General features: G+C 34.9%; 1 protein-coding gene across 6 annotated transcripts in view; it reads right to left on the bottom strand.

Moving 5' to 3' along the window:
* Nucleotides 1-27,490, bottom strand: part of SBF2 (SET binding factor 2) — a 474,973-nt gene that overhangs the window by 178,960 nt on the left and 268,523 nt on the right. For all 6 annotated transcript variants that reach the window (XM_082626802.1, XM_082626803.1, XM_082626801.1 and 3 more), the window contains 6 exons: nucleotides 26,795-26,908; nucleotides 26,133-26,261; nucleotides 22,970-23,068; nucleotides 12,625-12,829; nucleotides 8,155-8,264; nucleotides 6,636-6,785 (listed from right to left, as the gene is read on the bottom strand). In XM_082626802.1, the coding sequence (XP_082482928.1) occupies nucleotides 6,636-6,785; nucleotides 8,155-8,264; nucleotides 12,625-12,829; nucleotides 22,970-23,068; nucleotides 26,133-26,261; nucleotides 26,795-26,908 (807 nt within the window). The remainder of the gene's footprint in view (nucleotides 1-6,635; nucleotides 6,786-8,154; nucleotides 8,265-12,624; nucleotides 12,830-22,969; nucleotides 23,069-26,132; nucleotides 26,262-26,794; nucleotides 26,909-27,490) is intronic.

Consider the following 27,490-nt stretch of genomic DNA (forward strand, 5'->3'; position numbering starts at 1 on the left):
AGGCAGAGGTATAGGTTCACTTTTTTTCCATATGGATATATTCAGTTATTTCAGCACTATTTGTGGAAAACACTTTCTTCTCCCTATTGGATTACTTTGGTGCCTTTGTCAAAAATGCCATAAATGCGGGTCTATTTTTGAGTGCTCTTTTCCACGGATCTATTTGATATGTCAGTATCACACTGTCTTGATTACTGTGGATTAACAGTAAGTCTTAAAATCAGGTAGTGTTAAGTCCTCCAAATTTGTTCTTTTTCGAGATTGCTTTGGCCATTCTAAGTCCTCTGCATTTCCACATACATTTTAGAATCATCCTGTCAATTTCTAGAAAAAATTCTGCTGCAGTTTTTATTGGGATTTCATTCAGGCTACAGATTGATTTGTGGAGAACTGACATCGTAACAATATTGGGTTTTCCCTATACTTTGAGTTTTTACTTTACTGATTATATAATCTAAACTTACCTGGCCATTTTTGTTAGTTTCTTGTTATTTGCTTATTTTGTATTCGATCCTTTATTTATTTAAGTATTTTAATTATTATATGTTCATATTGAATAATGCCAATATATAAAGCCTTTGGGAGTCTCAATCTCAATCTGCTGTTGGTTGTTTCTGTTGACACTATTTCATATTGGCTCATTTCTTTGGTATTTGGTCATTTTAAAATTGTGAGTTCATATCTTACTGAATTTTATCTGTGGGAATCCTGACTGCCTAAATTGTGGCTGCACTATTCTAGAAAGGATTTACAATTGCCTCTTCTGGAGGCAAGGGTGAGGGGCATGCCGTTGAAGAGGGATTATTTTATTCCTCTTCCAGTGTCCTACCCTGCTGTAAATAAAGCTCTCAGGTTCAACCAGCTCTCTTTACAGAAGTCGACTTAATTGTGCTCACAAATCTGGTTTCCCTACCTGCTAAGAGCTCAGAATTTGGTCTTTCCTATTTGTCCTTTTCTTGAGAGTAGAGGAGGGGCCTATTATAGATTTCCTTTTCTCCTTGGGAAAAACTATATATCAAAATCATGGGGTATTTTTGTTGTTGTTTCAATTTTCTAAGATCTATTTCTATGTTAGTGAGAGGGTCCCTCATAACATGCAGTTTATTATAATGCTGGAAATGGAGGACTTTACTGGGTTTTTAAATTATAATTTACTGTGAAAAGATCTTAGCTAAGATCTTGACACAAAAATCATAGATCTGCTAAAATGAAAAGAGTTAAGGCCATGATATTTTTGAAGAGATTTGTAGTAATCTCAGTTACAAAAAAACCTAAAATACGATCAGTTATTTGAGATGAGAAGATACATAGGAATAATCTATAATCTCTATAAACAAGTCCTTTAAAAAATTATCTTGGCAGTGAAAGAACCTGATAAACAAAATAACCCCTTGGCAGTACTCATGTTCCATTTAATTTTCCCTTGAGGACAGAAAAGACAGAATAACTTCAAGATCACGAAGAGCAAAAATTACTAAAGTTTCTGAATCACTACCTAAAAATTGGTTCATTTAATGTTTCTATCTTAAAACACCAACACAGATGTTTGGCCTCTCTGCCTTGAAATTCTATGCTTTTGTAAAAAATGTTCAGAATGTCATGTTAAATCCCCACAAGTAACATTGCTGCAACAAGAATATAAATATTAATAAATCCCAAGTTGGTAATAAATAACCCATTAAAATAAGAGTATCACATGTGAACCCATTTATAACTGAAAAGAGCCTCTCTATAATGTTAAACAACAGCACATGCTGGAAGAAAGACAGGATATATTTTAATGTATTTATGAAATAGTGAATTCTAAAATATTAAGTGTTCATCAGTACAGGTGTATCTGGAAACAACACCAAAAAAAAAATGCAAGTTTTACCCCTAGAATATGATTATTCAAATGAAAAGGAATATTTTTGTAACCCAAGGGTACCTCGCTATTCTATAAGTAATTACTAATTAGTATATGCTAAAATTAAGTTTAGAGAAAGCCTTATAACTTAGTTCTTCAGTTAATTATAGCACATAAAGTACAAATGGAAAAAAGCTCCCTAAATCAGTTTTTGTAGTTTTATCACCAGTTATAGGGAATCAGGAAATTACCTAACTTTATAGCTTCTGGTGACCTTGATCTATTAGTCTAAGTCCTTTGTTCTCTATAATGACAGTACCAAAGTAACTGTAAGAAAGTAACCAAAGTAGCAAAAGACGTGAGATTTTTTAGGGTAAATTTATTATGTCTTATTCTTCTCATAAAGGTTTGATAATTTCCTTCCTACAAAAATGAGAATCATTTTTAAGTTATAAAATATGCTTGTTATATGTTTTATATAACTTAATTATGCTTGTGTGTATTTCAAGCAGAGAAAAGTTTAAATGGAAATCAAAACTCTTCTATCTATGCCAGAGATAACCATTATTAAGGATTTAGTGTAAATATCCTTCCAGATTTTTACCATGATATACATACATACATATATGTAATTTTAGGTCAAAAATAGAATTATATCTACTTTATGTAACTTCCTTTTGCCCACCCACCTGGCAATACATAACAGAAGTTTTTTCATATGGGTACATATTATAGAGCTACATATTATAGCTCTACATATTATAGAGCTACCTCTTTCTATTCAGTAACTGAACAGTATTCTGAAGAAGAGTTCTACCATAATTAGATTAATCAAAATGCAAATGGTAAACATTTAGGATGCTTTCAATTTTTGCTATTATAAACTATTACAGCTAGTCTCTCATGCTCTAAAGTAAGAATGTACTTCCAGTAAAGGTGAATCATCTCCTATCTTGCCAATTTGCTTAAACAAGATTACATTTTTGATGCTAGATTTTAAGTTAGAATTTCTGAGAAAGGTATCACTTGAAATGGGTTTTAAAAGATAAATATGCCCGGGCTTCCCTGGTGGCGCAGTGGTTGAGAGTCCGCCTGCCGATGCAGGGGACACGCGTTTGTGCCCCGGTCCGGGAGGATCCCACATGCCGCGGAGCGGCTAGGCCTATGAGCCATGACCGCTGAGCCTGCGCGTCCGGAGCCTGTGCTCCGCAACGGGAGAGGCCACAATAGTGAGAGGCCCACGTACCGCAAAAAAAAAAAAAAAAGATAAATATGCCCTGCAAAAAAAGTAACAGTAGTACCCTAAGACATTAATGTGTATAAGTTATAAGATTATAAATAATAACGATACAATTAACACCCATATACATAGTTTAAGAAATAGAGTATTACCATTACCTTTGAAGATCTCTATGTTCATGTCCTTCCTCTCTGTCTCCTGGAGGTAATTTTCTTCAATATTTTGCTTATTATCCCTTAATTTTCTTTTTTCCCAGATTTATTGAGGTACATTTGACAGATAAAATTGTAGTATACAATGTGATGATTTAATATATGTACACATTGCTTTTCATTTTAGTTTTAACACATATATTCTATCCCTAACTTAAATATCTCTAAATAATATATTACATGCTTTGAATTTTGTATGAATGAAAGCATATTGTAATTGAATTGCCTCTTTATTTTTGCACAAAATTATCTTCTTTAAGATTCATCCACATTGTTCCTTATAGCTGCAATTCATTCATTATCTCTGCTAAATAATATTCTAACATAAGAAAATAGCACAATTTATCTATACATTCATTCTACTGCTGGTTGGCATATGAGTTGTTTCCAGTTTCCTTCTATTTCAAACAATGTTCCTATGAACATTTTTGTGCATATCTCTTGGTGTATGTGGGTAAGATCTCCTCTAAGAGTGGAATTACTGGGTCATAGAATATGTTCATATTCAGCTTTACCAGAAAATCTTTGTACCATTTTACACCCTAACAAGCAGAGTTTACATGCTCCATTTGTTCGATAACTTCACCAATACTTAATATTATCCAATTATACAATTATTACAAAACAGTGAATGTAAAATGCTATCTCACTGTGGTTTTAATTTACATTTCTCCAGTTACTGACATAGATCATCTTTTTTAAAAATGTCATTTTATTTATACACTAATTATCCAAGTGGATTTCCTTTTCTCTGGGATACTTTAAGTCTCTTGCCCATTTAAAATTTGGGTTGTCTCTTTCTTATCGATTTGTACGAGTTTTTATAATCTGAGTACTAATCAGTTGGTAGTCATATGCTCTGCAAACATCTCTCACTCTGAAGTTTACATTTTCATTCTCTTTATGGTATTTTTTGAAGAACAGAAGTTCTAATTTTAATGTAGTCAAATTTACCAATCTTTTCTTTCTAACTGAGGTAAAAGTGGTATATAACAATATTTTCTTTTAAGATTGGCACTATTTTTTACCGTGTTTAACAAATCTTTCCCTCCCCCAAAGTCATAAGGCTATGTCATTTATTCTCTTTGAAAGACTATATAGGTTGGCTTTTCATATTTAAGTATTAATATTTAATCCACATAAAACTGACTTTAGTGTATAGTGTGAGGTATTGGTACATTTTTCCTGTACATGGTTCATTATGTGTACATGGTCACCCAACTGTCCCAGTACTAGTTATTGAATGTTTTACCTCTTTGTCATTAATCTGAAACACCAACTCTGTCATAAATCACATTTCCAAACATGTGTACATCTGTTTATAAACTCTAAGTTCTGCTCTACTGGCCAATTTGTTTATGATTGTGCCACACACTGTCTTAATTACTACAATCTTAAACTAATTAAAAAATTTCTTAAGTGTTATTGAGGTATAACTGACAAATAAAATGGTAAGATATTTAAAGTGTGCACTGAGGTGATTTGATATATGTATACATTGTGAAAGGATTCCCACAACTCAGTTAAATGACACCTCTCCTCACATATTTATCTGTCTTTTTTTTTTTTTTGGTGAAAACATTTAAGTTCAACTCTTTTAGCAATTTCAGTTATATAATAAAGTGTTACCAATTGTAGTCCCCATGTTGTACCTTAGATCCTCAGGCCTTATTCATCTTATAGCTAAAAGTTTGTACCATTTATCGACCTCTCCCTATTTCTTCCACCTCTCAGCCCCTGGCAACCATTTTCTACTCTGTTTCTAAGAGTCTGACCTTTTTTTTTTTTTAAGGTTCCACATATAATACCATGCAGTATTTGTCTTTCTCTGTCTGGCTTATTTCACTTGGCAGAATGCCTTCAGGGTTCATCCACGTTATTGCAAGTGGTAGAATTTCCTTCTTTCTCATGGCTGAATAATATTCCACTGTATTGTGTATATATACCACATCTTCTTTATCCATGTATACACTGATGGACATTTAGGTTATTTCCACATCTTGGCTATTGTGACTAATGCTGCAGTGAACATGGGAGTGCAGATACTTCTTCAATAGCCTGTTTTCATTTCCTTTGGATATACCCAGAGTGGAACTGCTGGATCATATGGTATGGTTCTATTTTTAATTTTTTGAGGAATCTCCATACTATTTTTTATAGTGGCTACACCAATTTACATTCCTACTGACAGTGCACAAGGGTTCCTTTTTCTCCATATCCTTGCCAATACTTATTATCCCCTGTGTCTCTGATAATAGCCTTTCTAACAGATGTGAGGTGGTATCTCGTTATGATTTTGATTTGCATTTTCCTGATGATTAGTGACATGGAGCACATTTTCACTTACCTTTTGGCCATTTGTGTGTCTTCTTTTAAACTAATTTTTGATATGTGACAAGGCCAATTCCCAGGCTTTGCCGTTTGTTTTAGGAGTATGTTGGTAATTCTCAGACTTTTGCTCTTTCTGTTGGGATTCTGACAGGAATTGCAGTAACTCTATAGATTATTTTGGGGAGAACTGATATCTTTATAATACTGAGTCTTCCAATCCATGAACATGGTATATCTTTCCATTTCTTTAGGCCTTCTTTCATCCACAAATGTTATTATTAATTATACCCTGTAATTCTCACTTTCCAATCTACCAGAATTTAACATGCATTTTACTCAGTTTCTCTGGAGTCCCACAGATAGTCTTTGAAATCCTAATATTTATTTTTCTCTTTGTGCAAAAAGTTTAAGAAAGAATTTTTGCATCACCTACAAAGAATACGATGCCAATGTCACAGGGACAGGATAGGGAAATCAGATTATTTGCTTCTCCTAAACTATGTCCTCATTATTGTGTGGGAAGTTTATCTCTGTAAGATAATACACATATGTTGAAGCCAACTGGAAATATTTTTTTTGTGCTTTACCCACACAAAGTACTTAGTAAACACTTAACTGAGTAATTCATTTATCATTTGGATTACCCCACCATTCATTGCCCTCTGCTTTAATAGTACAACTGAAAACTGACTGAAAAGGGCTGACGTGAATACAGACATTATGTAATATATAACTGAATGTTTTAAAGATGACTTTTCATTTTCAGAAAGCGTACTTATAGAACTAGTAAAATAACCTAATATTTTTCAAGAAAAAACAAAAAACTCTTAATATTTATGCCAAGTAATACATAAGTGTTTCTGACAGAAATGGTATGGATATTGGCTCTTCATCCTATTAGGTGCAGAAGGCTCAAGAACCTGATATATTGGTAATTACTGAATCGCCTGGAAAAATAAAGAGTATTCTCAAATAAGAAGGATAATCTGAAAGAACTAAAAGTTACCTGTAGAGTACAGTTCATCATCCTTATTATGTAGTCGAACTGTTGATGGTCTAATATTGCCCGGTTTTGCTGAACATGTAAACCCAGCTCATCAGTGAGACACTGTCTTGCTGCCTTTCCTTTAAGGGCTCTCAGTGCAGCAGGAAGGGTCTGAGGACAAGAGAGGAAGACATGAACAAAAGGTACCACTGTAAAAAAAGTAACTTTCAATCATGCTGAAAACTCACGTGTATCCTATAAACCATTTAACAGAGTTATTAGTAGAATTAAACTGCTAGAAAAGAGGTGATGTACTGTTAAGGACAACTGTAAACAGATGGATTTATAGTGATTTTTTTATTTGTAAGGCAGCATGAAAATAAGTAGGACTAGTTTATGTGATACATTTAGAAAACATTAAACTTCATAAAAAAAACTCATCAAAATTGTGGTCACCAAAATAACTGTTGCTTCAGATTATGAGTCAAAACCACAGACACTTAGACACGTTCTTGCAATAACTGGTCACATCTCCATGGCAAGAATAGAAGGAAAAATTAAAATGACAAGAATCATGGGTGATTTTATACTTTTAAAGTGATTAGCAACTTAATCACTACTCAGTTTTAATTTATGACTGGAAAATTCTGCAATCTCTTCTTATTTCAAAAGCATAATTAAGAAGGAAAAAAACTCAGAGCAACAAACAGAAATCTCTAGGTGTATATACTAAAACTCTTTTACTTCATCACCCACAAGACTGCCTCTTCCATTTCACCTTTAGAGCTGAATTAATTTACTTTACATAAAGTAATAATTTAACTTTGAAAACCTAAAATGAGAACAAAGGGGCAAATAAGAAGGAAGGGAAGAAGACTGAGAGTAGGGGGACCTAATATTGTTACAACGGGTACAGGAAACAGGCTGTGAAAGCTGAAAGCAAGAGAAGCAAAAGAAAGCCTGTAACACTTCAACCATAAGAAAAAAATGGATACCAAAAAAACTCAAAATATAAAGAGGCTTGAGGTCATTTAGTGCAAGGGTAAAAACTTCATTTTACATGTTTTACTAGCCCCTTGTAATAAATGTTCAGAATTATGACGAGTCACTAAGGAAAGGTTACATATGTTTAGTATGTTTTATTAAAGAAGGCAAGAAAATGTGCTTTAACAAGGCATATTTAAATGAATAACACAATTTTTATAATTCATTACTTTGTCTAACTAGATTCTTTGTAATAAATAAAATTATATTTTAGATGTTAAGTTTCTAAGTAATATGCCAAAATAGAATTAATGAACAATGTTTAAAAGTTCCAGGGGGGGGAAATGACTATCAGTACTTCTCTGGTTGCCATATAATTAGGCTTGGCTAAGATTTTAAATCTTAGACACTGTTCATTTAAAATGATCAAAACAATGAAAGGATACTTTATAAGGAAAAGGGATTGAATCAGAGGAGCGGTCAGTAGGCAAGCTAAACATAGAAATCTGAAAGGGATGTGATGAATGCTTACTTGGGAAAGATGGCATTTTATTACCTTTTCAGTCTCCAGTGTTTTATTTTCAAATATGAATGAGATGCAGTTTCTAACAACTTCCAATCTCTGTGCACTGTTGAAAACTGTTGTCACCTTATCCATTATTGAAACTAGTAAAGGAGTATAAGGAAAACACAAATTAAACTCCTCCAGCAATTACAAAAGGGGAATATTACAGTTTATGACTCTGTTTACATGACCAAGACTTAAGCGTTTTTTCCCCCTTGTTACATGACACTGAAAGTATTTCATTTCCTCACTTTGATTACATTTTTAGGTTGTGAAGTGGCAGGCTAGTCAATGGGTTATTTAGGATAATTTCACAGGATAGATTCTAACACTGTACTTAACTCTTAGGCAAATTAATTCATATTTACATTGCTCAGTAAAATTTTATTAAGCAAAGGTAATAATTTTTCCTTTAATTGTAAACAAACAGATAAAAAATATTTTGGGTACAAGATCATGACAAAAATAGCTAACACTCATATGTGAGAGGACTGACTACTAACAGAAAAAGAAGTTGATATTTCTAACATATTACCAAAGAAAAACCACATACCACAAAAAATTAGGTTCTACAAATCTGAGTACAGGTGACCGGAAGAAGCACTGCACACAAAGAGAAAAGATCATGGCCAAAGAGTCGCTATAAAAATGTGGGAGAGTCACTTCTCAGTTCTGTGAACTTAGTACCTGTCAACTATACAAGGTTGGATAATTCTAGTGTACTACATAGGCTTAAATTACTTAAAATAAATTTAACTTATTAAAAGAATATTAGAAAGATATAAATTAAAGCAGTATTTGTCAAATAAAAAGTATAATTTCACAAAGAACTATACTATATAATTTGTACAAATGAGGCAGTATCAATAATTCTTAAGCCTTATATTTTATGGCTGCTCTTACCTAACAAGAAAGACCACCATATCTTACTCTTAGCATTCCTTTCATTTCATCAATACGAAACTTTATATCCTTCAAATAATTTTTTAAACTTTTAAAAATCTTGAAATAATTATAAGCTTACAAAAAGTTGCAAATTAGTACAGAGAAGATCCATGCATTTATCACCTTCCCCCATGGTGATATCTTACATAACTAGAGTGCTTTATCAGAATCAGGAAATCAATCTTACTTGGTTTTTACTATAGTTTTCTTGAAATCACTTAAAATCATGTAAGATTAACATTAATGACCATGACTGTAAAGTAGATTATTTCATATGACTTTTCTGTCTGAAATGTGCATTCTTAATTTTGCACTCTGGTGCTTCCCACACGTGTAGGTCAGTGGCATAGACTGAAATTGAAATTGATCTACATTTAGAGAAGAAAACTTCTTAGTCTCCAAATAAGACCACATGCTTTATTGAGAGAGTAACATCTTTAACCTATGTTTATAAAATTTTAATTCTAAAATCTCTGTAGCAGCATTTTAAATTTTCTTTAGGATGAACCATTAAAAACCCCACATTTTCTTATAATGAATCTGTTTACCATCTGGGAATTATTATTTTCCTTTGGAGACTATGACTTAGTTCATTCCCAGAAGAAAGTTCTTCACTTAGAGTTACTGATGTATCAGGCATTGGCCAAATCCCCAGTTGTGGCATTCTAATACTAGCTTTCTAACATTTGATAACAACTCTGGTTTATGGGTATTTGACCTTCCAGGGCTTCCTTCCCAAGGCTTTGGCTTTCAAATGCTATTTCTAGCATTTGAAATAGCATTTGAATAGTGTTCATCATCACTCTGGCCCCTCTGAGGAATAGCTGGTAACTAATTAACCTCTCAAAATGTGAATGGCTCTTAAAGTGACAGAGCAATTCTACATTCATATTAAATAGGTATCATGTAAAATGAAACATTCATACCTTTTAATTTTAATACAAGGGAAATCCTAATTCTGATCAACTCAAATGAACCAGAAACTTGGACAGAGGTCCCTGTATTCGTCTTTCACTCATTCATTCATCATTTGTTCGTTTGTTCATTCATTCATTCATTCTGGTTTTACAGGAAGTGCATGCAGGGACAAATACTGAGCCATGTGTAACTCTCTCACTGACTACAATGAGACATTCCATATGCATCTAAAAAAAGAACTTGATGCTGATTGAAAATAAAGAAAGTAAAGAGATTATACAAAACCAATATTGAGACAAGGCTACAATTCAAGCAAATTAAAATTTAAACCAACTTCTAATCTGTTCATGTGGGTATTTAAAGAAAGCATTCAACTAGCTCATAGATATTAAAGTTAAATGACCAAACCCTTCAAAAAATAACTACCCTAACATGTCTACTTCTCCTCCATTCTCTTCTCTATGTGAAAGTACAATCAACACTGAAGTAAAAGCTGTTAATACTTAGGGAAATAATAACAAATTAACATTATTAAGTAAATAATAAGTAATATTAACATTACTATATAACATAAATGTTAAGATACATAAATTATTAACATTACAACATAAACATAAATAATTAATAAATAATTAAACAACATATAAAGATATAAAAATGGCCAATAAGCACATGAGAAGATACTCTACATTAGTAGATGTGGAGAAACCAGAATGCCCATACATTGCTGGTAGGAATGTAAAAGAGTGTGGTTGTTTTGGAAAATAGCCTGGCAGTTCCTCAAAACATTAAACACAGGCTTATCATATAACCCAACAATTCCACTCCTAGATATATACCTGAGAGAACTGAAAACATATGTCCACACAAAAACTTACACATGAATGCTCACAGCAGCACTATTATTAGTAGCCAAAAAGTAGAAACAACCCAAATGTCTATCAACTGATATATGGATAACAAAACGTGATACATACCCATACAATGGAATATTATTCAGCCACAAAAAGCAATGAAGTACTATATATGCTACATGGATGAATGAAGTACTATATATGCTACATGGATGAACCTTGAAAATATTATGCTACATGAAAGAAGCCAATCACAAAAGATCACATGTTGTACAATTCCATTTATATAAAATATCCAGAATAGGCAAATCTATAAAGACAGGAAGTAGATTACCGCCTAAAGCTGGGGAAGGAGTGGTTTTGGGGGTGGGGTGGGGAGTAACTGCTAATGGGTATGGGTGTTTCTATTTGGAGGAATGAAAATGTCTGAAATTAGACAGTGAAAATGCACTCTGTGAAGATACTAAAAACCACTGAATTGCACACTTTTTTCTTGGCTGCGTTGGGTCTTTGCTGCTGTGTGCGGGCTTTCTCTAGTTGTGGTGAGCAGGGGCTACTCTTTGTTGTGGTGCGCAGGCTTCTCATTGTGGTGGCTTCTCTTGTTGCTGAACACGGGCTCTAGGCATGTGGGCTTCAGTAGTTGTGGCACATGGGCTCAGTAGTTGTGGCTCACGGGATCTAGAGCGCAGGCTCAGTAGTTGTGGCGCACAGGCTTAGTTGCTCCGCGGCATGTGGGATCTTCCCAGACCAGGGCTCGAACCCGTGTCCCCTGCATTGGCAGGCGGATTCTTAACCACTGCGCCACCAGGGAAATCCTGAATTGCACACTGTAAATGGGTGAATTTTATGGTATGTGAATTACATCTCAATATAACGGTTTTTTTTTTTTTTTTTTTTTTGCTGTACGCGGGCCTCTCACTGTTGTGGCCTCTCCCGTTGCGGAGCACAGGCTCCGGACGCACAGGCTCAGCGGCCATGGCTCACGGGCCCAGCCGCTCCGCGGCATATGGGATCCTCCCAGACCGGGGCACGAACCCGTATCCCCTGCATCGGCAGGCGGACTCTCAACCACTGTGCCACCAGGGAGGCCCAATGGTTTTTAAAAAAGAGAAGATTCCACAGTGGGAGCAGTTAGGCTAATGGTTACCCTGTGAGGGGCACTGAATGGAAAAGTGCTTCTAGGTATTGATAGCGCTGATTCTGGTTACACGAATTTGTTCACTTTGTAGAAACTCATCAAGCCGTGCACTTCTGTTTTTGTGTCTTATATCTTGATAAAAGGTTTATATTTTTCCTTTTAAGATTTATTTATTATTTATTTTTGGTTGCATTGGGTCTTAGTGGCAGCACATGGGATCTTCATTAAGGCATGCAGGATCTTTCAATGCAGCGCGCAGGCTCTTTGTTGCAGTGCACGGGCTTCTCTCTAGTTGTGGCATTCAGATTTTCTCTCTCTAGTTGTGGCACACAGGCTCCAGGGTGCGTGGGCTCTGTAGTTGTGGCGCAGGGGTTCCAGAGCGCGTGGGCTCTGTAGTTTGCGGCACTTGGGCTCTCTTATTGAGGCACGCGAGCTCAGTAGTTGTGGCACGCGGGCTTAGCTGCCCGTGACATGTGGGATCCCAGTTCTGCGACCAGGGATCGAACCCATGTCCTCTGCATTGGAAGGTGGATTCTTTACCACTGGACCACCAGGGAAGTCCTCAAAAGGTTTAGTTTTAAAACAAATAAATGGACAAATACATACCAACAGGTGGACCTGCGGGCACAACACATTTCTTTTCCACTCTTGAAGCAGGAGGTGCATTCTGGTTCTTGGCAAGATTTTCCTGTATTAATTCCTGTACCCGAGTTTCATTAATCTTTGGGAAAGGAAGGATATGAACTCGCAAGTGGGATCCTTCTGTTGGACGTGGAACTTTCTGAAACGCCATATGAGGGTTTGGATTTTCCTGCGATATCAAACATACGTAAAATGATTCCAAAGTTAAAAGAACAATGGCAGATTGTCAGCCAGAAAGACAGAAACTGAAATCAGAGAGGTGAGACATTGTACATACATTCAAATATATGCCATAAAATATAGAGTATTAGAATCTTACTTCTTACATGATTTACCAGCAGCATCTGATACAGCTGATCACTCTTTTTCCTCTTCAAGGAACACTTTCTTCACTTGGTTTCTAGGTCTTCTTCTTACATCTTTGTTTATTTTTCATCTCCCTAATCTCTTAACTATGTGAATACCCCAGGACTCAGACCATGGGCCACTTTTCTATTTACACTTACTTTCTTGGTGATAACTTCCAGTCTCTTATTTTTAAACCATAAAACACCAATGATTCACAAATTTTTATCTCCAAATGAGCTTCCTCCTGAACTCCATACCTGTATATTCAACCACCTGTACATAGTGTTTCCATTTGGATTTAAAATAACATTGTAAATATGTGTCCAAAATGGAGCACTTAATATTCACCTCCTCCAAATCTGCTTTCTACAGTCTTCCCCACTTCAGTAAATGGCATATTTATTTTTTCCAATCACTCTGGTGAAAATCATTCATCATTAATCATTAATGCCTTTCTCTAATAGTGAATTATCCATTCCTCTGCAAACCTTTTATACTTTGCCTTTAAAATACATTTATAACCTGACCACTTTTCAATACACCTTGGTTCAAGCCAGTATCTCTCATGTTGCTACAGAACAGTCTCTTAACCAGTCTCCCTGCTCCATCCTTTGCTCCTACCCTCACTCTGTTTTTAACACTGCAGACAGAGTGATCTAGTTAAAGTATGTCAAATCATCACCTAACTACTCTGTTCATTCAAATAGCTCTTCATCTCAATCGGAGTAAAACAAAAAGTTCTTACAATAATTTACAAGACCTGGCTTCTCTACATGACTGTGCCCTACTACTGTTTCCTTCATTCATTCTGCTCCTGCTACACAGGCCTTCTAATTCCTGCCTCAAAGTCTTTACACTTAACTGTTCCCTCTGCCTGGAATGCCTGTCTCCCACCAATTTGTACAGCACCCTCTCTCTTTTCCTGCATGTCTTTGCTCAAATGCCACCTTTCATGGCCACCCTATCTAAAATGATACCCCCAACACAGTCCCTACCGCCCTTACTATATTTTCCTTGTCACCTTCTCACATACTACAAATTCTATTTAACTTGTTTATTGTCTGTCCTTTTCTCATTAAAATGAAACTCAAGAGGACAGACATTCTGATCAATTATAAACTATTTTTTTATCCTCTGCTGTATACATATTGCATCTAGAAACTGCCTGGCACATAGCAGCCACCCTAAACTACTTCCTACTGTATCCTAATGAGTGGGACACAATGTTGAACACATATTAGAATTGCAGTAATTAAATTGTGTCAGCTAATATTTTCATAGACCCTTAGGGCTGGCATGGACTTTTATCCAGCTACTACTTAAGTAGAATTATATTTCAAATACTACGGGCAGAGTGGAGTCCGTCCTTTTTACAAAGTTCTCTAAAGAAGGCTGCTATACAATCATTCTTAGACCAATTCTTGCATTTATTATTCTTTGCAACCAGAAAATTTCTTTTCCCTCCTGAACCTGTGTTATTCATGTTGTACATTAGGCTCAATACTGCCCTATACATTCTCTGGACAGTTAAAATGGCCAACTCTCATTATCTACCAGAGCTGCTCCCCACAATTCTTTTTGGTTATTTGACCCAGACCCAGAAAAGGAAAGGTTGGACCACAGCAGATGATATAGGGAGCATATCTCAGCAATACAATGGAAATAATACTCCTTTAAGTGTCAAAAGCCTGGGTTCTAGTTTTTGCTCTGCTCATTATGTGATGCTGGATAAATAACTTTGCCTAAGTATATACAGGCATACCTTGTTTTATTGCACTTCACTTTATTGTGCTTCGTAGATACTAGGTTTTTTACAAATTGAAGGTCTGTGGCAACCCTGTGTTGAACAAGTCTACTGGCACCATTTTTTCCAACAGTATTTGCTCACTTTGTGTCTCTATGTCATGTTTTGGTAATTCTCACAATATTCCTAACTTTTTCATCATTATTATATTTGTTATGGTGATATGTGGTCAGGGATCTTTGATGTTATTATTACAAAAAGATTATGACTTGCTGAAGGCTCAGATGATGGTTAGCATTTTTTAGCAAAAAAGTATTTTTAAATTAAGGCATGTACATTGTTTTTTTAGACACAAATCCTACTGCACAATTAACAGACTACATACAGTACAGTGTAAACACAACTTTTATATGCACTGAGAAACCAAAAAATTCGTGTGACTCACTTTATTGTGATATTCGCTTTACTGCAGTGGTCTGGAACTGAACCCACAATGTCTCTGAGGTATGCCTGTACTTACGCTTTTCTTAAAAGGTTCCTGAGAAGGTGAAATCAGATTGAAAACTTGTTCTTGCCAAAGTAGCCTTCATACACACTTTGTATTTTCCCCTTATATCGTTAGCAAAGACAGGAAAAAATAAGTAAATTCCTATGCCAAGTCTTCACAATCACCACTTTCTAAACTATATGTTGAAAAATCTGTTCTAAAATTACACCTGGATTAATACCAATATCACTAGTCCAGAGTTTCTGAAACTGCCCTTTTCCAAAAGCAGTATGTTTTTTCTCTGTTCTTTAGGCACAATATCTAAGATACCTCGTCTTCTCAAAAGTTATAAATATCAACTTTCTAAAACCCATTGGGCAGATATTTCTTTCAGGAGGGGGAGGTAATTCATGTGGATTTTGAGTTTGAATCATTTAAAGTACATTCTTCACTACTTCCATTTCTATCTATACTTATTTTCTTTATAATAAAATAAAAACTTTAAATATACTTCCTATGATATAAATAATATTCATTAAAACAAATTTTAAAAAATGGAAAAATAAAAGTAGAAATCTTCTTAGTGATGCCAGTATCTTTTCTAGTATATCTCTCTCCCTCTCTTACTATATATTCTTCTCTCTTGCTCCAAAAATGACTTAAGGTGGTTTAGAAAAATAAAGATACACATATTGACTGTTTCTAATCAAAATTCTGTAATGTTATGGATTCATTCTAAACTTTATAAGGAAGATCAAAGATCCAAAAATAGTCAAGGCAATTCTGAAGAAGAGTAAATAGAGAAGTCAAACTTTCCCGATATCAAAATTTATGCAAACCTTTAATAATTAATACAGTATGGTAACTGGTATCACTGAAGGGTTAAAGGGCTAATGGAATAGAGAAGCCCAGAAGCAGGACTATATGTGAAAATGTGATAGAGACAGGAAGCACTATAATTCAGAAGGAAAAGTTAGACAATTCAATGAGAGAAGGTAATACAACAAAGTATTTTTAGCTCATGGTCTCTGATATCAGACTGCCTGGGTCAAATCCTAGCTTAGCCACTCACTAGTAGCATGACCCGGTGCAGTATCAATTCTCTTAGCACTTGGGTTTTAGTTTCCTCATCTGTAAGGAAGATAATAATATAGTACCTACTTCACAAGGTTCTTGTGAGGGTGGAACAAGTTGTTATAGGAAAGCTTTACCACACACACACACACACACAACTTCCCCAGAATAAATCTGAAAGCTCTTTTCCAAAAGTCTAGAGTATATTTATTTGAAAAATGTTTAGTCACTGAATATTCTATGGCATGACACCATGCCTCTGAAACTAAAACCACCTCTCTTTCTCCCAGGGTTCCCATCATATCACCAGCTACTTATATTTTAACAACAATGACAACAACAATAATGACAACCCTCAATGAGGGTTTAAATAAAAATCACTTATTAAAGAAAAGATATAGCTATTTGTCGCTAATAGTATTTTTTTCCTCATAAGCAATTTGGAATATTGTAAACCAAATCCATACCCAATTCAGAATAATAAGCATTCTAAAAAATGATTTTAAAACAAAGTTCAAAGCTGAGGCTATCCTTTAGCTGTACAGATAGTCTTCATAAAAATTCAGATTATGGGCTAAAGTTACTAAATGATAATATATTCAACTGTGTTTAGAAAATTCAAAAAAGGCTCATGCTCCAAGATCTAGTACTATTTGGTTTTCTGGTGGCCGTATCTGTACGCTGCTGCCCTCTAGCGGGCAGTATGGTAAAAATAAAGGACCACACTCACCACCTCACACCCACCTTAGTCACATAATGACTTCTGAGAAGACAGCAGAAATGAGAGACATTTTAAGGTTCGTTGAACTCTGCATGTTCTTGGAAACATGCTAAAATTTGTAACTCCAAATGTGTTTAGATCAGTCCCTTGAAGATTACTGAGCTCATTAAAAACCGCAGCCCAATTTCATTGTTGAATCTCCGTGTTGAAATAAGGAAATGCATTATTTTCCAACAGAACAAAAAAGCAGCCAAATATTCATCTTTGATTTTAGAGAAGTGCAAATATAAAGTAATAAGGATTTAGACAACTACATACTTATGGTGAACATAATTCTGTCCAAAGCAACAAGAAAGCTGGCAAAATGTACTATCATTTAGAGGGAATTTTAAAGTTGGATAATGATTTTCAAGAAGTGGGCTCTGTAATCCTGCTTTGAGAGTATACTATAGCAGTGGGAGGTATAATGATTTTCTCAGACTTGAAAAAATGACACACACACCATCTGGTCTGGAAACATGGATTTTTCTTTTCTCTCTCTCTCTCTCTCTCTCTCTCTCTCTCTCTCTCTCTTTTTTGGCAAGCTAAATGAGAATATGCCTAGGGCTTACAAAAAACAAGGCTGAGAAAGCACTTCAAATAAAAGCAAAGCAAAGCAAGACAAAACAAAACAAAAAGCCCCAAACCCTACTGGAAATTCAAAGTAGATACACTGGGAAAAAAAACTTCTTCCAACACATTGGTCTCAGCAATGAATGACAAATCAATGTGACCTTGTCAGGGTTTACCAAGTTTCCCATATTAATTTAGGTATTTAATAATTATTTAAAGTGCACCAATCATACCTAGACCTGTGTTACACAAATTCTTAAAAATCCTTTTAAATACAGCTGAAACCAATACTATCAATTGGACTAAATCGTTAAACACTGAAAAAATGTAACTGGACTTTTTAGAGTTGCCTGGCTGTGAACCCAACATTTGATGGAATGAGACACTCAATTTTCCATCATCACAGGCCTTTCAATGATCACCTAATAGAATTAATGTCTCATCCTTAATACAAAGAAATTTGGTGTATGACTTCAATATGTAATGTGCTGGTTGCCCTAATTCAGGGTTTCTTAACTTTGACACTATTGACATTTTGGGCTAGATAATTCTTTGTTTGGTGGTGGGGGGCAGGGAAAAGTGGGTGTCTTGTATACTGTAAGATGTTTAGAAGCATCCCTGGCCTCTACTTACTAGATGCTACTAGTATACCCTTTCTAGTTGAGACAGCCAAAAAATGTCTCCAGATGCTGACAAATTTCTGGTGGTACAGAGTTTGCCCCTGTTAGAGCAACTGCTCTAATTTATGACTCTAGATGGAGGCTCCATGGTCTAAGACAAGTCTTTTTACAAGTACCAAGAAAGCACAAAGTGATTAGCTAGGAGACCTAATACTCTCACTCACCCGCTGGCATGCAAATTAAAGCCATAGAAGGATAAAACCACACACCTATTAAAATGGCTAAAAACAAAGCAAAACAAAAAAACAACTGAGGATACCAAGTGTTGGTGAAGACACAAAGCAAACAGAACCCTCATATATTGCTGGCGGGAATGCAAAAATGGTATAGACTTAAGAAAACAGTCTGGCAGTTTCTTACAGAGATAACATTGTGTTACCATTTTTCCAGCATCCTACTCCTAAATATTAACTCAGGAGAAATAAATATTTATGTTCACACAAAAACCTGTGCAAATGTTTAGGGTGGTTTTACTCATAATTGCCAATACTGTCTTTCATTTGCTCAACAGGTAAATAAAACTCTGGTATAACCATACAATGGAGTACTGCTCAACAATAAACAGGAATGACATACATGCAGTGGCATGGGTGAGTCTGAAATGCATTATGCTAAGAGAAAGAAACCAGACTCGAAAAACTATGTCATGACATTATGGAAAAAGCAAAAAATACAGAGACAGAAAACAGATCAGTTGCCAAGAGTCTGAAGTGGCAGGGCGATGTGACTCTAAGGGAGCATTAAGAAGAAACTTGGGGTGACAGAAATGCTCTACAGCCTTAGTGTGGTGGCGGTGGCCGCAAAACTCATTCATTTGCCAAAACCCATCAAACCGCACGTTAAGAAGGGTAAATCTTACTACCTGTAGATTATATCATGGTAAACCCGACTGAAAATAGACAAGCAAACCAGACAGGGTGGAGGAAGGAACCTGATTTTTACACTTTGGGGTGGGGGCCTCATTTCATCCTAACAATCTAAGTAAGTTGTTTATGTTTTGACTTTTTAAGATGAAAGATGACTGCAATATTTTACTTCCTTCCTATAACAACAGCAACAAACTCCTTTATTCACAGTTGGCAAAGAGTACAAATATCATCAGTGTAGACTGAATGTGCCTGGGAGTGAAATTAACTTTCTGCAGAAATGTAAAGGGAACAGATCTTATGTGATTTAGAATGGCTACTCCTGCATTTGGGCTTTGTTCTCTCATTAGTTTTCAGACTTATTTGTTTCAATACTGGGCAATGAAATACTTATTAGGCACAAATAGAAATCTCATATTACTTTATAAGAAAGTCCAAGTCCTCTCATTTTTCCTTTAATTTTTAAGAAAACAGATTACACAGTCTAGCAAATGTTTATGTACTACTGCAGATGAAACACAAATTAGAAAAACTGCACTATGTAAAACAGTAAAACACATGTCCAATTGATTTCTTGCTGCCTTGGAACAGATGTTTATAAAGCTCTTGATCTGACCTATCTTAATATTCTCATTTTGCATTCAGCTAGTTGTCTTTTATAAGTGTACACCAAGAATCATAGAGAAAGAGCAGGTGAGTAGCTAAATGTGCTGTCTTGTAGACATCAAGAATTCTGATAGCCAAAGTAGGCAGACACAGTATAATCAACCCGGCATGGAAAGAAAAGCTGTACCAATAAAAATCTTCATGGCATAACTTTGCCAACACATACACATTTGTCTCTAATGGATTTATTCCTTTCCTTCGTCTTCATTCCACCTTCCCTTTCCCTTCTCCACCAAACTGACCAAACACTTTTCTTAATTATTTAGGAAGCTTCAGAAAGTTAAAAGAACAGCTAAACCCAGTTGCAATTCATCCTACTCATGTCTACTCACATTCCTACAATTCACCCCTACTCACTGAAAAGCACTATAAGGGAATGATGATAAGAAACTGGACAGTTAACGTTGGTTTTTGAGGTACTTCAAAGGGAAGTGAAAGAGAGAGGCTAGATACACATAGCAGACTTCAGTGCAATAAAGTATTTACAAACATCTGAATGGAATCACCAGGTCTCAATTCTAACCCAATAATAAGGAAACAGTCAAATTATATGGTTGGTTTTTGCTTACCAAAAGGGAATTTTAGAAATGTGATAAAAAAAAAAGACTAGTTAAAAATAGAACCATCTGGATTATTCTCCTTGCATTGAGACCATCCTTCCTCCCTCCCCTCAACTTCCTGCACAACCCAAGAAAGTAACTTTACCATCATGTCTGTTTTTAACTTTGTATTTATTTCAGAAAAAAACTTTGTATTTACTTTAGGACCATCATGGATTTAGAATCACAGAACTGGAAGGAATCTCATAAACTCTGATGATAATCCATTGGAATATTTTCAAATACTCATTCATCATGTATGTGTATCCCCTTCTCAAGGATATTAGTGGAATCATGTACCTAGAAAATGCCTGGAACTAGCAGGTACCTAATATACATACTGAATGAATAGATTTGATTAAATTAAATGGAACAGAATTAGACTGTGGAGGGGAAAAAGCCCAGCAAGGGCTCAAGAAATGCAGAGTACATTTGAAGGGCGATTTCCATATCTTACCTAGTAATACATCCCTCACGATGATCACTTTAAAAGTGCTATTCTATAGGATGGGGGCTGTTTGTGTTTTACAATCACCTTTAAGAACATGTAATTACTAGGTATTTATTTTATTGCAGTTTTCAGTTTTGTTTTGGCTTAGTGTAAGCTACCCATCGTTAAGTTACAGATTAAATTTAAGCTATCATTATATTTCAGTTACTTTGTTTTTGCATCAAAATGGCTTGGCACACTCCCTTACATACACTGCATATTCTGTCCTGTAATAGAGACAAACCTGGGTCACAACCCCAGCTCTGGTCACTTACTGGCTATAAAATTTTGCAGTTCTGGAATAGTCTTGTAAAAATGCAAGAAACAGATATTCAGTTATTAAAGGGATCAGTCCCAGAGTCTCAAACACTGATTCTCATTTGATGTTTTGCTATTCTTTGAAATCCATAAATAAATCACTCCTAGTAGGCAAGGAAAAAACCTTTCTAATCTTCAATTTCCTCACATATCAACACCTGCCCTATCTACTGCACAGGGCCATTTTCAAGTCAAATGAGAAAATACATTAAAGAGCTTTATAAAGAAAAAAGTATAAAGTCAGCCTTTGGAAGTACCACTATTTTTCCAATTGGAGATGAGCCAGCCTAATGGAGTGAAAGAAGATAGTCTTAGGAACTGGATAGAGGAAAATTCCTGAATTTAAAATCTGGATTCAATCACTTAATAACCATATGATCCTGAGCCAATTATTCCCAGTAAAATGGGGATAATGACACCTATTTTACATTGTTATAAGGATTAGAGATGATGTATGTAAAGTGCTTAATTCCATGCCCGGCATGTTGTGCTAAACACTCAATATTTATTATTATTACAATACATCAACAGAATTTTCTCATGTGATCACGCTACACATTAGTTCTATACAGCCATCATATTGACAATACATGGCAAAGACCAGCACAGAACACAAGTTTTCCTTCTGACAGAATTCTTTTTAAGTTTCAGCATACTAATCAAGAAACAGATTTATTATATTGGACACAGTTATAAATGTGGAATTTAGGATATTAGTCCAAGGGATAAATTTTAAAATAACTTCAGGAATAAAATTCATAAATAACTGAATAATATGAAGCAAAGAAACACAGTTTAGTATTCATGTTTTTATCCAATTGGTTCTCAGATTTCGAATGGATGTGACAAAGCACTGACTAATGATCCAACATCCAAAAAGGTCCACCTATTCAAATAATGAAGTTATACAATACCAGGATACTAACCCCAAATCTTTCTTAACTGTATTTCCTTTAAAATGCATCTTCCCTCAACTTTCCCCTGGAAAACCATACTTCCCACTTACTTCCCTTTACTTAGTAAAAAGATTCAACTCTTGAAAAGCTTCACACACAGGAGAAATCATTAGCCACAATCCACTTTTCTGCGTGCATCTTAGGTTTTCTTCTTTCCTGGTATCCAAATGCACACTTTACCACATTCCAGTCTTTTTAACTTATTGTATTTCTTCTCTCAGGGAATATTTTCACCCTTGAGTTTCTGTAGTCACCTGACAGTTTTCTTTCTTACTTTCTTTCTTTCAGCTTTTCACTCCCTATATGTTCAAAACAATACAACTCAAAAGTTTTTCCTGATACAGTGGACAATCACTGTACAAAGCTAAAGCAGAGTAAATTGGTCAGCTCTGTCTGAAGCAGTTCTGGTTTCCAATGAGTCTAATCTCTACATCTCAAAAATGTTCAATACGCTCTTAAGAAGACAGAGACCTAAATGAAAATCACAATGAAGGCAAATGATAAACTGGAAAATTGTGACTAATATGTTTTCATAATACAGCAATTGACAGGAAAATCACTTTGAAAAGTGAGGTCTATTTTGATGCACAGTACCAACTGTAATATCTTGTAACTAATAGTCCCAAAGGTTTTAAATCAGAACAAAAGAGATAATCACTAGGAATACAAAGCTTTTTAATTTTTCAAACAAAATACTTTATTAATACTTTTAAAATTAATGACTGTCTAAATAAATACACTTACTTACATTTTTGAATAGTTGCTCAGCAAGTTCTCTGACATGCTTTATCATCTTCACTGGGTTATTTTCTTCAACTTTAATTCGCTCTACTTCAAAAGCTACCAACTTGGAAAAAGAATCAAATGGTAAAACATCAACTCCCAAATATGCTGAATATAGAAAACCGTGTGAAAATTTCACACAATTTGCAAACCAAAAAGCATCCAAAATGTATACTATTATTAAAACAAAGTATTTTCGATTTTTACTGGGTTTTGCCTCTATTCTACAGTTACAGAGTCAATCAAGCCCTTGCATGTTCTGGTGGTCTCTCTCTGATGATTTAGGGTCCTGTTTATTCTTGGAAAAAGTCATTTCTGGAACTCAGATTCTTCTCTCATTCTCCAGGCCTCACTCAGAGAATTCTCTCAGAGAATTTCAGATGGTCAGAAAGTCTTCAAACATTTCCCTAACTCACAAAATATGAACCAAATGTTCAAGTTGGGTCACTCTAGTCCTAGCATGCTAACAGCATGATTTGAAACAAGTCACTAAAACTCCTGAGCTTCAGTTTCTTCATCTCTAAAATAAGACGGAAGAACAAGATGACCTTTAGGTTCCTTCTAGTTCTCAAATTATATAAACTCTGATCCATTTCCTAACCAACTAACTTACTGGGAGAACTGTGCTAGCGTTTACACTTGGAGTAGAACAAAGAGTACTGACAGGAAAAAATGAGGTATAGGGAAGAGGTAAACAGATAGATTTTTTTAAAGGGTATAATGTAGGAATTTTCATGCAAGGAACTAATAGATTCACTGGAGCAGACAGACATATAAAACTATGACCCCACCTCTTCTAGGCCAGGATTCAGAAGGACTGCCGAAGAAAGTCAAACATTTCTTTCCTTCTAGCAGGTCTATTTGATGGGAGTGTGGGGATAAGACAACACACAGTGCAAGCTGTCACTCCAAGCTCCATAAGCCTTGTGTGTGGTAGGGTGCCCGTGGCTAAATGAAAACAAAGATCCCTTTCCCAGGAGCAAGTGCAATTTTCCTAAAAGCACATTCCCCTGCAAACCAGTTAAATGGCCAAAGAGGGTAGAAGAAGAAATTACTTAGGTCTGGTGTCCCATTTTTTTTAAGCCCTTGACTGAAGTAAACATACAAATAACTGGTTTTCAAGTAACAACATCAATAAGACATCAAAAATCATCACTGTAGACAGAACACAGAACTGGATGAACACTAAGGGGAGACCCAATAGGAATCTCACACAGAGTCCTTGCCTTATCGTTGTTTCCAAACTGAAGAATCAATCTATCCATCTATCTATCTACCTATCTATCTATCTATCTATCCCTTGTGTATATAAATGAACATAATAAAAGACAAATTGCCATATAAAGTTAGGGACATAAAATACAGGCTAAGGCAGACTAGTGGCTCTCAGAGTCCTCTACTCTGGGAAGGTCTGGAGGAGGTGGTGAGATATGAGCAGAGTATGGAAAATGGACTGAAAAGGAGAAAGAGAGTACTTCAGACAAGGGAAGGAGTTACAAATACAGTCAGAGGCTGTGGCAAGCCAGCAAGCAAGTTTTCTGGAAGTAATCAATCTGGGTTATTAGTTGTGATGAAGATGCCAGAGAGAGCTACTAAAGGAATTTGGATAGAAAGCAAAGGGTACATAAAGCAATGTTACTATTTAGAATGCTTCAGAGACTAATAAAGCATAGGTGCTAGAAAGGACCCTGGGGAGCACCTAATTCATCCACATAAAACATTATGTATCAATTACTTAGTTCAAGATCTAACGGCTGGATATGTTAGTATTAGATAATCAATGATCAATCATATTAGAGAATCAGAGATCAACAGTGATCAGAAAAAACTGTCCACCTCAGGGCAATCTCTCCCAGATCTTCACATGCTTTGTGTTAGTATTAAGTAAAGCATTTGGTGCAGATCTCCATACTCAGAACTAAAACATGTGCCTTTTCTTTCATTCTTACCTTACTTAACTATCTTTACAGAGAATAAAAGACCCTTCTCTGAATCAAGCATCTTTAAAACCTTGATTCCTAACTGCTCTACATAAAATAAAACCACCAGCAGCATAATATGATCACTATTACTATTCTTCACTACCTTGGGTGCCAGGAGTGTTTTTCTTTTATAGACTTCTAAGAACTTTTACATTTATTGGTTCCAATATAATGTTCTTCCAGAAATTGGAATGGGAGTAAGAGTCATTGTTCTATCCACCAGAATGGGCTGCTATGAACATAGTTAAATGATAAATGGAAAGATGCATTACAATAAGAAAAATCACAACTAGCAAAAAATAGGATCCTTATTTTGAGTTGCATCTGCCCTAACTTTTCCTTTATATGGCCAATTCCTTGAAGATAAGAGACTAAATCTGTCTTAAATATACTTAGTATCTCCTAAGGGAGCTAGACAAATGTTGATTATTGATTAGTAAGAATGGCTTAGCTAAATGCAAAGAAGGTGCTAATTCTTATTTGAAATCTGCTATATTTTCCAAGGATTAGTACTTAAGAAAACACCCTTATTTGTGGTTCCATCTTTTACCGAGGAACTGAAATTGTCTTCCCTACTTTATTTTCCAAGCTTTGATTAAAATAAAGATAACAGTTAAAAAAAAAAAAAAGAATGGCTTAGCTAAACTATGGCTCTAGGACACTGATAGACTAAATGTAACTGCAGTCTGAAATAAACTATTTATACATTGAACTTAGATCTTTCTCTCTATAAAACTGATAAGTTCTATCTATACAATCACTGTCAATTTTTCAAAAAGATTTTAATCAAATATTTAAAATTCAGTTGTTCAAGGGAATTCCCTGGTGGTCCAGTGGTTAGGACTCCACGCTTCCACTGCCGGGGATACAGGTTCCACCCCTGGTCAGAGAACTAAGATCCCGCAAGCTGCACAGCGGGGCCAAAAAAAAAAAAATTCAGTTGTTCAAGATTTTTATGTATTTCTGAGACATCCAATTATATATTTTTTCTAATTTTTCTAATCCACATTATAAACATCAAGATCTGATATGCATAATAATAAATATTTTTGATTTTGATTAAATGTTTAAAACACTACTGCTCTACTTTTATCTACTAGTCTAATTTTGTGTGTAAATAATGCATTCATTTGATAAGAACTATACCTCATCAAAAAGATCACAGGATCTATAGGGAGGACCTCTTTCTGAAACAAAACCTGCAAATGCCATTCCATTGAGAACTTTTGTGAGGAAATCATTCTCAACCAAACCACGCTGTCCCAAGAAAGCTGTCTGTAAAGAAAGAAAATGTGAAATGAATAACTTATCACTTAGTAATGGATGAATGATCAAAATAGAAATATAATAGAAAGATCAAAGTCTGAATAAATGTCTTCATGCATAAATGTATTGTTAAAAAATACATTCCTCTTTAAAAGGGTTTTGATACCTGAAATACTACATGTATTGAAAAGAATAAAAATGAATCTGTCTGTAAAGCAGGAGGGGAAATCAGAAATAACCTCAATTTTAAAAGAAAAATCAACTTAAAGTTATCATACTATAAAGGAAAATATGTCAGCTCCACAGTACTATTAAGGATTATCATACACCTGACACTAACACAACACTGTAAATCAACTACGTTCCAATAAAAATAAATAAAAAAAGAAAAAAATTATCACCTAACCACAAAAAGCAGAGATTTTAAATAATCACATTTGATAAATTAAGGTCAAAATACATGGCTAGAAAAAGACAACCAAGTTGTTTTATTAAATTAGAGTTCACATTTTGGATACATACAATATGGTATTATATCTTACCTTGTGAAAATGTATTACTGGTTCTGCATGAATTCTTATGAGTTGTAAGCATGATCTATATCCTTGGAAAAGCTGTGCAAATAATCTAAGAAAAACTGCACGCACTTCTTTATCCTGAAAATATAAGAAGAAATATGTTAGATAATTGAATTTCTTAAAAAAACAAACAAAAAACCACAAAGTCAAAAAGTTGGAGAGAATCTGAGAGATTATTTAATAAATCTGTCTGTGCTTCCTACACAGAAGTCTCATTTGTGGCAGCATTAAGTGATGGGCATCTAGTCTGTCCCATTGTTGGAGAGTAGAGGCCGTTAAATAGTTCTTTTAAAAGCTGAACCAAACAAAACTTGCCTCTAGTACATCCAATTTTCCTCTCAGAAAAAAACATAAATCACAGGGTCTCCCCTTTCACCATGTAAGAGAAGGGCATATTTCCCAAGTCATTTGATTTTTATATCCATCAAAGGAATTACAGTCACAAATACAAAAGAAAACACTCAAGACTGTATTTTAAAGGATTATGAAATTGTTCCAAAGTTTATCCAATTTATAAAAATCTATTCTTATATTAATAAGGTATGACAAAAATCTGTTTTGATAATTCTGATTTTTTAAAAATCATAGTTTTAGAACTCTAAGGAAACTTACAGATTTAGTCAACCTCTTATTTAATTGACGAAGAAACAGTTAAAAATG

The sequence above is a fragment of the Mesoplodon mirus genome, assembly GCF_964341445.2.
Source record: "Mesoplodon mirus genome assembly, chromosome: 7".
NCBI lineage: Eukaryota > Metazoa > Chordata > Mammalia > Artiodactyla > Ziphiidae > Mesoplodon > Mesoplodon mirus.